This window comes from Canis lupus, chromosome 3 (assembly GCF_003254725.2).
Source record: "Canis lupus dingo isolate Sandy chromosome 3, ASM325472v2, whole genome shotgun sequence".
Classification (NCBI taxonomy): Eukaryota; Metazoa; Chordata; class Mammalia; order Carnivora; family Canidae; genus Canis; species Canis lupus.
In genome coordinates this window covers 89,064,499-89,076,940 of record NC_064245.1, presented here as the reverse complement: position 1 = coordinate 89,076,940, position 12,442 = coordinate 89,064,499, and the positions used below count along the sequence as shown (strand labels likewise).

The following is a 12,442-nucleotide window of genomic DNA, read 5'->3' as shown; positions in this document are numbered from 1 at the left end:
GTGATCATAAGCCGCCGCCAATGGAAGGAATGTTACAGATGTTACCTGTGACACTCGCACACGTCCCCCATTGCTACTGCCACATCCGAGACCGACCCCACCGCCCTTGCCTCCACCCCTGCAATACATGTGAGGAGATACTTTGCTGTCCTGGGAACCCTGCTCCTGGGGCCACTGACTGACTAATAGCTGGGAAGGAGGTACTTCCTTCTTCCATCCGGACTCTTCAGAGCCCCTGCTCCCAGGTCACTGGCAATGCCCATTTGAACTTTCCCCCTCTAACCATGACAAGGTTTGTTGAAATAGAAATCTATCAATTGAATTTTAATATCTTGTATGCTTGTGGCCTCTTTCTCATCACCAGTGCCTTGTCATTTGGGGTTACATCAGCTTCTGTCAGGATTCTTGGAATACCGAGCTGCTCAATGAACTTCTTGTTTCTAGGAACAGAGCCCTGATCCAGTGACTTCCCTCCTGAAAATTCCTCAAGGACTCCTTACCGCTCACAAAAGAATCCAGCCTCCTTAACATCCTGCCTCAGACAGGGCAGGAGCTGGCCTCTGTCTTCTCATCCAACCTTCCTTGTTGGCCCTTTTCTGTGTATTCTAACTTCTAGGTGATGTACAAATGCTTTCTTTTCATTCCCAGGCCTCTGTCTCTGCATCACACCCCCCTGCTTCTCACCCTGAGCCCTTATTCTCTTAATTGGCTCATGCTTGTCCTTCACACCTAGTTCATCAATCCATGGGCAGGCTTCCTTCAGACAGCCCTATCAGTACCTTTTCTTACTGATCCCATTCCATCCCCTTTATTATGACAATCGCTGAATTTCTTCTCACATGTAAGATGCACCTTATCCTACTCCCAAAAAGGGTACCACCCCCAATTACCTTGTTTCCATTATATGTATTAACAGTTCTGCATCCAATTCCAATGTAGTGTGTGTGTGAGTGTAAATACCCCTATACGACCAAGCAATTCTCTGACACCAGGCCAATTCTGACCTTTTCTACCTGGAGAGACAAGTAGATCTTACAGGTTAAGGTTACTAAGTCCTACAAGACTGCCCTGCCCCAAATCAGATGCCAATTGCAACTCCAAGTTGTCACCTGTGCTTCTGAATGGTGGTGTTTTGAAACCACAAATAGAATTGACAAATTCTTAGCTAGACTAAGAAAAAAAGAGAAAAGAGTCAAATTAATAAGACATCAGAAATGAAAGGAGAAACATCGCAACTGACGCCACGGAAATGAAAAGAATCATATGAGACTATATGCACAATTCTACACCAATGCACTAGAAAAATATATATATATAAATTCCCAGAAACATGCAACTTGCCAAGACTGAATCATAAAGCAATAGACAGTGTAAACAGACCTATAATGAGGAGATTGAATCAGTAATCAAAAATCTCTCAACAAAAAAAGCCCAGGACCCGGTGGCTTCACTGTTAAATTCTGCCAAACATTTAAATAACTAATACCAATCTTTTTCAAACTCTTCCAAACAATTTATGGGAAAGGAATATTTCCAAACTCATTTATGAGGTCAGCAGTACCCTGGAACCCAAACCGGATGAAGATATCACAAGAAAAGAAAACTATATGCTAATATTCTTGATAGGTATATGTGCAAAATCCTCAGCAATTCTAACAGCCCACTAAAAGGATCATACAACATGACCAAGTAATCTTTATCCCTTGGATGGAAAGATGGTTCAGCATATAGAAATCAGTTAATGGGGGCAGCCTGGGTGACTCAGTGGTTTAGCGCTGCCTTCGGCCCAGGGTGTGATCCTGGAGTCCCGGGATCGAGTCCCACGTTCGGGCTCCCTGCATGGAGCCTGCTTCTCCCTCTGCCTGTGTCTCTGCCTCTCTCTCTCTCTCTCTCTCTCTCTCTCTCTCTCCCTGTCTGTCTCTGTCTCTCATGAATAAATAAATAAAATCTTTAAAAAAACCAGTTAATATGATATACCACATTAACAGAATAAAGAGGAAAAATCTCGTGAGCATCATCACAATAGATGCAGAAAAATCATTTGACAAAGTTGAACATTCTTTCATGATAAAAACTCTCAACAAACTAAGAATAGAAGGAAAGTATCTCCACATAACGAAGACCATATATGACTAGCCCAGCACTAACAATATGGTCAATGATGAAAAACTGAAAGCTTCCCCTGGAGATCAGGAGCAAGGCAAGAGGGGATGCCCAATATTGTCACTTCTATTCAACAGAGTACTGAAAGTCCTAGCTAGAGAAATTAGGCCAGAAAAAGAAATCAGAGAATGTGGTATTATATATAGAAAATCCTAACAATCACACCAAAAAACTGCTACAACTAATAGACAAATTCATTAAAGTTACAAGATTCAAACTCACATACAAAAATTATTCACCAACAATGAACTGAGAAGAAAATTAGGAAAACAATCCTATTAACAATAGCACCAAAAAGAATAGAATTAAAAAAAAAAAAACTTAGGACATACTAAGGAGGTGAAAAACTTGTATATTAAAAACTGTGAAACATTGAAAACTTAAAGAAGACACAAACAAATAGAAAGTTCCAGGAGTTGGAAGGCTTAATATTGTTAAAATAGTCATACTACTCCAAATTATCTGCAGATTCAGTGCAACTCTATTAAAATCCCAAGTGGTATTTTTTTACAGAAATAGAAAAAAAAATTCCTATGAAACCACAAAAAACCACAAATATCCAAATCAATACTTGAGAAAGAACAGGGCTAGAGATGTCACAATTCCTGATTTCACAGTATATCATAAAGTTATAACATCAAAACAGTGTGGTACTGGCATAGAGACAGACATATAGAGCAAATGCACAAAATAGGAAGCTCAGAAGCATATTTGCGTCTATATGGTCAACTGATCTTTGATAAGGGTGTCAAGAATATACAATGGGGAAAGGGAAGGATAGTCTCTTCAACAAATGGTTGGATACCCACACCCAAAAGAATGAAATTCCATCCTCACCTTGCCCCATACACAATTATCAATTCAAAATGGATTAAAGACTTAAGCATAAGACCTGAAACCATAAAACTCATAGAAGTAAACGCAGGGGAAAGACTTCATGATATTGGTGTTGGCAATGATTTCATGAATGTGCCTCAAAAGCACAGGCAATAAAAAGTAAGTGAACACGTGTAATGACATCAAGCTATAAAGCTTCTGAACAGCAAAGGAAACAACCAATGGAGTGAAAAAGCAACCTGTAGAAGGGTGGGGAAATATTTGGGAGCCATTTATCTGATAAAGGGTTATCTCCAAAATATATAAGAAATTCCTTCATCTCAATAGTAAACATCGAACAACCTAATTAAAAAATGGGCCGAGGACTTGAACATACATTCTGAATATACACAAATGGCCACCAGGTATATAGAAAAATGCTCAGCATCACCAATTATCAGGGAAATAAAATAAAAACCACAGTAAGATGTCACCTCACACCCATCAGGATAGCTATTACATATGAAAGGTATGAAGGGTTGAGGATGTAAGTAAATTGGAACGCTTGCACACCGTTGGTGGGAAAGCATACCTGTGCAAGCCACTATCTGGAAAACAGTATGGAGGTTCCTCAAAAAATTACAAAAAAAAGATCACAAAAATACCACGTGATCCAGCTAATTCCACTTCTGGATATTTATCAGAAAGTATTAAAAATCAAGATCTCGAAGAGATATTAGACTCCTATAGTCATTGCAGTCCTGTTCACAACAGCTAAGATGTGGAAACTAGCATAAATGCCCATAGATGAATGACTGGCTAAAGAAAATGTGGTTTATTCATTCAATGGAACCTCTATTTATCCTTAAAAAAGAAAATAATCTGCCATATGCAGCAACATGGATGAACCCTGAGGACACCCTGAGCCACCACAGAGAGGTAAATACTGAGAGATTCTATTGACATGAAATACCTAAAATAGTCAAACTCAAAAAAAAAAAAAAAATAGTCAAACTCCTAGAATCAAGGAGTATTTGGAACGGTGGTGCCCAGGGGCTGGGGCCGAGGGAAGTGGGCAGTGACTAATGGCCATGGAGTTTCAGTTGAGCAAGATGGATAAGCTCTAAAGATGTGCTGCTCCAACGCTGCGTTGTTATTATAATATACACTTAAGGTTTTGTTAAAAGGGTAGATCTCATGCTCAGTGTTCTACAATCATAGCAACAACAACAATAATACAGAGCGTAAGTCTCAAAAGGCAAAAAAAAAAAAAAGTCATTAAACCACCAAACGCAGATTTTCCCTGTAAATAGACCTATAAATCTCTTCCAGCGCATCTAAAGTCAAATCACACATTAAAAAAAGTCTAAGACTCACCTCGAAACTCACAGCTCCATTGTGGTCCGTATCAAAGGCATTGAACAGAAAATGCGCAGTATGTTGTAGAGTCTGAAATGTTGAAAAGGGAGTATCAGTAAGGCCGCATGTCAACCCCCTATCAGGACTGGCGCAGCTCGCCCGGGCCTCCTCCTGTTTAGGACAATTTACCCCAGCTCCCCTACTTTTTTTTTTTTTTTTTTTTTTTTCAGCTCCCCTACTTGTGTTTTTTTCCTGGCTGCACAACTTCCTTCGGAAGAGGCTTGTAATGGGAGATGCATGAGAATGAGCTCCTCTCAGAGGCCGCTGATGATAGCTGGTCTCTGCGAGGCTGTGGCCCAAGAGGCCTGGGGGGTGTTCCTGGCACCCAGAGGAGCAATGGTTCTGGGGTAGAGGGGAGTGAGGATGCAGCGGGACACATCTGGAAATTGTTTAGCGCTTGGCATGGCTCTCTCTACAAGTAAGATAATAAAAATACTAAGAGCAAGGGGCACCTGGGAGCCTCAGTCACCTGGGCATCCAACTCTTGCGATCTGCAGGCTGGTGGTCTCAGGGACACGGGGTCGAGCACCCCCGCGTGCTCCAGGCAAGGCGGGGAGTCTGCTTGAGGTTCTCTCTGTCTCCCTCCCCCTCTGCCCCTTCCTGCTCGCTCTCTCTCTCTCAAACTAATTAATGAAAAATAATACTAATAGGGAGACTTACATGAATTGATGTATTTAGTGTTTTAGTGTTGTTATTATGAATTTGTTCATCACTTTTACAACTCAGATAAAAATAGGGACTCAGAGAGGTTAAGAAACTTGCCCAAAGTCAAGTAGTCAATAAGGACTAAAAAAAAAAAAAAAAAAAAAAGGACTAAAGTAGGAAAGTAGGACGTGACTGAGTCTTTCTGACCCGGAAACCAAGTGGCCCATGGCTAGGGACGTGGCCCAATGAGCGGGGACCGGAGTGCCTGGGAGGTTTCTGTGGCCAGGGTGTGTGTGGAGGGTTCTGAGGGCCCCTGAGCCTTGGCTTGGGCCCAGGCTCTGGGTCACGGTGGGCAGCTGGGGACCGGCTGGTGCCCAGCACCTCCCAGGGCCACCCCGTAGGCCCCACTGCTCTGAAAGCCAACGCTTCCGCTTAGCTCGCTTCTCCCGGGTGGGTTTCCCCGTTTTCCCTCTTCCACTTTCCTCCATTGTCTCCCTTAATCTCTGAGCTTTCTGCTTTTTAATGTATATATATAAATATATCTTACTGTTTTCTTTTCCTAGTGCAGCTTTCATTTTTCAGCGCTTCCGTGCTTGACCGTGATCAGATTTACTTGATTCTTTCAAATGTTTCATCTCATGGTTTTAGCTTTTTACCTTAACCTTTTTTTATATTAGAAAGAAAAAATTGTAACCTTTTAGCTCATTGGTTCCGGCCTTTTATCTTCTGTTTAAAATCTCATCTATTTCTATTTTATGACTTTTAACCTTTATTTTTACTGGGATCGAACAAAGCTTCTATTCACCTTTTACTTTATAAATTGCTTTTGTAAAGGCTGTCAAGAAACTAAGTCATGGTAGCAGGAGGAGAGGATCTCCCTTCCCGAATAAGGGAGGTCGGGGGTCATAGAAACTTCTCTCCCAGCTCGCAGGCACCCATGGTCCTCTCGTGGGTGGTTTTTCCTGAATGCTTCACCCCGGTGGTAAATGCTAGTGAAGGCCAGATATTTCACAAGGTAGACTGAATACTCAGTTTCTCAAAAACGACGGTGACACTTTGCTTTACCTTTAAATACAATATATGAAACCACTTATGTTTACACGTATGAATTACTAACACTGTTTTCTATGAACTAAACAGGGACCACATTTGAACCTAAATAATATGTCCCATTCTTGTACCTAGAGTGAACATCCACAGGGTATTGATGAGTTGCAGAAAGAAATCCTTTTGAATATGGGTTATCACCGGGGATTTGGTTATGATCAATTTAGGGCCATTGTTAGGAAGTTCCATTATAGAGTCATTAAGAATTGGCAGCCTGTTTTTATTCACAAAGTTGTCTTGCTCTCACCAGTACTTTTACACAGACTTCTTGAACTATTTAGTGCCCTGTGGTGATAGGAGTTGACAGATGGTATGTTAAACTTACTTTCGAGGGAGAAAAAAAACAGATTTTGCATGTTTTCTAATGAGCTTCATTAAGCAGGTCTCTTGGTATCCTATTTAGGGTAAATGCCTTTACCTTAGCAAGCAGGACACAACATGAATAATGGCTCAGAACAAACAATGGTGGCAATTTTCTTTTTAAATCAGAAAAAAAAAGCTAACACGAACATACAATAATTAGCCTTCTTCTTAAATGGGGTCGCTCTAGCTTTAAAGCTTGACAAACACTCTCAAGGTTTGCCTGATGTGGTATAGAGGACTCTTTGTTCCAATAAATGTGCTTTGGCAATTCCCCTGGAAGTTAAACCAGTTTTCCAGCCCAGATTCTCTGTGAGGACAGCAGTTGTTACTCGTGTAGTGAAGTCGGACTGCCTGGGTTTGAATTTCGGCTCTACCGAGTACTGACTGCATGGCTTTGGGAAAGTTGTTTGACCTCTCTGGGACTGAGTCTCACCATTTACAAAATATCAGCACCAGTATGTATTTCGTAGGGTCATCCTAGAAAGATTAAATGAGATACTAATATGCAAAGTGCTTAGAACAGTCCTAACAGCACATATTAAATGTTCAATAAATATGATCTGTTATAATTATTGGTCAACAGACAACCGCCTTAAAGAAATGTGAGTATATTTTTTACTGATAGAATACATTTCCACCCGAAAAAAAATCCCGTTTTTTTTTTTTTTAAATGAAATCTCTATCGTGTGTCTAGGTGACTGGGGTTCTAATTTGATGCCACGTCCTGCTCTATAAAGACCAGCAGAATTATGTCATGAGGGGCATTGTGGCTTCTGCTGCAGTTTGGATTTTTCCTGACAGGCATCTGGAGACTGAACATTTCGAAAGAAGGGGAGTGATGTTCCGAGCTTTGACTGGGTGAGAGGGAGTAGCTGGCCAGGCACAGAGTGAGATACAGGAAGAAGGGGGGAAACTGCCCACCACGTCATCTACGGTCAGGTTTCATCTGTTTTTCTCTTTAGATAATAAATATTTTCTAAGACAGTGAATAACTGGCATCCTGGATTCTAGATTTCAGTACAGTTTGGAGGTCAATAGGTATAACATTGATCTCTCATCTCTCTCTTCTTTGACCACGTTTCCTCACACAGAGCAAAAACAGTTCCCAAGCTTGATAGGCTGAGATTGCCTCAGTTTCTTACAATCTTACTTGTGAAGTAGAAAATGAAATGTGGAAGTTTTATAGTTGGGGGACAACAGTTATGGATGCTTAGGATAGGAAGGGCTGCTGGACACCATTTAGTTGTTTATCGACATCTACTGAAGTGTAAAACAGTTGCAGGAACCTTGGGTGACTGAGCAAAGATTACCGAGTGGTTAACGAGGGAGTGGGTAATGAAATCAAGACATTCCAACACCAACTCCTAGAAAAGACGCGTAGACTTGAAAGAAAACTGAGGACTCCTTTGTTCCACGTTGCATAGATGTTATAAGCATATTGCTCCACAATTTACACTGGAACAACCTGATGCCCACAGAAATACACCATTTGGGTCACACGCCTAGGTGGTGACATAGTCTATCAACAAACCCAGGACTCAACCTAGTCCGGTGACTTTAACCCAATTTTTTCCAGACCACATCGATAATGCCAAGCCCCTTGATTGCAAAAGCCATCAATACACATAAATTTCAGAGAATCGGAACAAATACACTTGATTATCATGTTCTAGGTCTGTGGACTGAAATCAATCTGATTGATTTTGTCTTCCTACCGCAAATCCCTGCTCCTCCTTGAATTTAAGCACAGGGTACCGAATTAATGGATTAGAATATACAATTCAAGGCCCTGTTGCTATGGTAAGGCAGGTTCATATACAAGAATAATAGTTTCTGTTTGATGAAAATCCTTAGAAATATTGTCCTAGGATATCCAGTGGGCGGTGTTATTAAAAAAAAAATCTTTCTGCCCTTGACCCCATCCAAGTGCCTCACGTGCCTTGCACGCGGTGACGGCTCAGTAAATGTTTGTTGATGTAGAGCCTTCTGACTGGAGCTCATTCATCTGTTCCTTCCAGAGCTAGCAGGTGCCTGGTGTGGGCAAAGTAAGCGCCAAATCCCTTCAGCATGAGGGCGAGGAGGCCGGGCAACTGCAATTGTCACAAGCTTTTAGAACGCTCAGTGAAGGAAGAGTTTCTGCACTGAAGCTCCCACTGCACGTGGGGGTGAACGGGTATTGCCGTAACAACACCAGAAAGAGCACCAACCAGCCGTTCATGTCCTCCCAGCTTGTTTTCTAGGAGCATGCTTCCTCCCCCACGAACAAGAGGCTTCTGCTCACGGCAGTGGTGCTGACATCCAGAACGCCAAGCGAGTAGTGCTTGGTAGGCCACCTGGCTAGGCAGTAGAGAGAACCAAGAGCCTGACACCATATAAATTACGGGAGGTTCTGTAGATAAGACAAAGTATTTTCCTAGAGGAAATGCTGAGACGTGGTGATTTATGGATCCATCATTGTTAGTGCTCATAATGAGAAACCTGTTGCTTTCAGGTCTAAATAAATGGCTCCGTAGAAGCACGAGGATGGCCATGACATGAATTTGCCTCTCATCGGAAAGCACGATCCTCCTTAGGACATTTCCTCTTTCCTAGCAGTACAGCAAGATACAATTTGCATGTGTGATATTATTTTTTTTTAATTGCGAGTCATTATTCTTTAAAACATGTCATTTCCTTCAGTAATGCCTGGTGCTTTTAGATTTATCCATTCAATTAACATGTATAATCAAAGAATTTTTAAGAAAGCAGAAGTTATTTTTTTTTCCCCTCAAATCCCTTTGGATTTTGCAACAAGAATCCTTTGCGAAGGATTGTGCTTAAGTAGATGTTCTCTAATGCCAAAACGTTATTTTTCAAATAAGATAAATTTTTAATGTGGAGCTGTATTCAGTTTGTGGCATGCAATAACTTCCACTTGAGATAATAAAAAAATAACTTAAAGACTTCCATTTGTGCTAGGTGCTTTGATTTTACTGTTTATGCTGACAGACACTTAGATATAATGTGAACATGATTTTTCTTCAAAAATACCATGTTTATTGTTTTTTAAGAATTTAGAAATGTATGAGTTAATCAAATGATATTCCAAATTCTCTATTAATACAGATAGTGGACCCATTGCAATCTGGGCATCAGGCCCTATGGCCAATAGCTGTCCATGGGCTGTTCGTAATGGGATGGGATGGAGAGGGGGGATTGCCACCCATGAGATATCCAAATTCATGTAATAACGAGTCACCTTGCGTTTTCTCAGACTTCTAATTTAATTATTTTTAAAGAATTTAATTCTTTTAGAATAATTCTTTTTGATTGAATTATTTTTAAAGGTCATCTCAAATGAAAAGTGCCTATTTTGACAATTCATGGACGGTATTGTCTTTAACCCACTGAGGCATCTAAAACCAAATGGACTGAAAAACATAAGAGGACCTAATTTTTGCCTGGAACTAATATTTAAATGTTGTGTACTTTCAGAATGCCTTTTGCAGATCTTATCCCATGGCACCGCCCCAGCCACCACACGAAGTACGTGTCACTCATTCACTCCCACTTTCGCCCATTTAATATGGTACTATGGAGCCTGACGACGCATCCATTGGTCACTGTTTCACCACCTGTGCCAACAGCAAGGAACAACACACAAAAGCCTTTGGTCCCTGGGAGAAGACGTTCTAGTGAGGGAAAGAGACAAGGAATAACAACAAAAACGGGCCAAGCGTGTATTACTGGGTGCTCTTGTGTGCTGAAGACAAAGAGAAGGCTGGCAGGGAGAGAGTGTAAGGGGTTGTGGTGTAATGGGGGGTGGCCAGGGAAAGCCTTGCCTGAAAGTGGCATCAGAAAACAAGGGAGGGTGGTGGGCTGTTGAGATGGATACTTGGGAGAGAAAAATCCCAGGCGGAGGGAATAACAGGTTCAAAGGCCCTGAAGCAACAGCCCGATTGGTGGGCCTGAGGAATGGCAAGGAGGTGGATGTGGCTGGAACACAGTGAGCAAGTGGGGGAGGGAGGACGAGACAGAGAGGGAACAGGCCACCGGGGATCACAGCGTACAGGCCACTCTTCAGCTGTGGCTTAGACTCTGACCGGATGGGAGGTTCTGGGAGGGCAGTGCCTGGAGCTGGCCCACGGCCCACACCCAACAGGGTGACTCTGGCTCCTGCTGAGAAGAAACCCCACTGGGGAAGCCTGGGGGAGGGGGGTCCGGAATCAGAGACCTGTTTGAAACACTGGGGTTACTTGGGTGTGAGATGACGGGGCTCCCTTAAGTGGGAAGCAATCAAAGCTGATGACAAGGAAACAGCGAGCTTCTCTGCATCTTGGGTTCCACATTTATTACAAAAGGACGGTCCGGGGCTAGGACACTGGGAGGCGAGGGGTCATGCGTGCCAGGGCCGGGCACATATCCGATGGCTCGTGGATGGCCGCTGCTTCAGCTCAGGTGAGTTCACCTGGGTAGCGTCCTCTCTATGTCCGCCCCGTCCTCGCGCTGGCCCCGTTGTGCTTGCACCGTGCTCTCGTGACGCTAGGATTTAGACTCCCATCTCCACACTTAGCGTTTTATTTCGACATCGCCCATCTGTGACACTAAACTAGAACATTCTTTTGGGCAGGTACCGCATCTTATTCCTCTTATACGTTCGGCACCTGACACATAGCTGGGCACACGGTAGACTGGGCTGGGCTTCCCGTTGAGCGGCTGAAAGAGAACCTACAAGGTTCGAATACATCTCCCCGCTCATCTCTAACAGGTATGTGTTATCACTAGGCTTTTGTTGTTTCCTTTGCAATCAGATTAATGTTTAGAGTGGAATGAACTTTCTCAGGTGTGGGAGGGGGGTGATAGATAGCAAGGGGTCCTAGAAAGAGGGAAAGAACACCGGGTGAGGCTCCAGAAAAATCTAGGTTCCAAGCCATATCTGCCACTTAGCGGATGCCTGACCCAGAGCAAACCATTTCACTTCTCTAAAGCCCAGATTTTGCATCTGAAAATTGACGATAATTATATTTCTCCTAATTTGAGAATGGGGAGAATCAAATGATACCCACAGTGCATGCTAACGAGATTTGTGGCATATCCGGGATGGAGCCATCATCGTCCAAAGGGGCTGTGCTGTTTGAGAGCCGCAGTAGGAGACACAGAGTAATACAGCCTCTTATATTCACCTGAAGGAGAAATCCTGGCTATTTGACGATTTGTAAGTAGCTCACTTTTACGGTATGTTGGAAATCATATGCACTCGCATGCTGTGTATTAATTCTTTTTACATAGCGATTAAAAATGCCATAAAAGAAAAAAAAATGCCATAAAAGATTAAACCCAAAGTCAAGATTGCAAGCATAATTCTAACGGAGAGCACGGCCACAAGTCCGCACTTGCACTTACCTCCCTGCGGAAAGAACTGCGAGTAAATCTCTTTGAAGGTTTCTTCATTAACCACACCGCTGGGACACTCCTAAAGAAAGTGGGGAGAGGAGCAATATGAGCAAAGTGTTCATAGACTGATTTTTTGCACACTTTGAGACAGAACTGTCTGCTGCACAAAGCTGCACCAACAAAAGTTAACCATCCATCCATTTTTTTTTTTTTCAAAGAGAATGAAATCACACAATAAACTCCGTGCCGGTTCTTGCGGAATGGGAACAAAAATTACAGATGTAAAAATCTTTGCATAGTATAAATATCACAGCTGGCCTGACACACTGGAAAACACACCGTGCTGCTTTTCAGAACACCTATGTTTATTATCAACGGAGTGAGAGGAAATGCCATTGTTCCTCTTACAGCAACGGTATTGCAAGATGCTTGTATGGCCGCATCTTGGGGCTAGGTTCCTCTGGCAATTTGCTGGACCCACAGTATCTTCAGTTCAGTGAGAAAGTGGTGTGATCCCGTTGGGAGTGGCCCAAGCAGGAACAGTTACCGATTCCTG

General features: G+C 42.5%; 1 protein-coding gene across 1 annotated transcript in view; it reads right to left on the bottom strand.

The window, feature by feature from the left end:
• KCNIP4 (potassium voltage-gated channel interacting protein 4) overlaps positions 1-12,442 on the bottom strand; it is a 1,134,091-nt gene that overhangs the window by 20,085 nt on the left and 1,101,564 nt on the right. Inside the window, 3 exon segments of the mRNA XM_049108732.1 lie at positions 4,357-4,413; positions 4,415-4,428; positions 11,896-11,965. Coding sequence (XP_048964689.1) covers positions 4,357-4,413; positions 4,415-4,428; positions 11,896-11,965 — 141 coding nt within the window.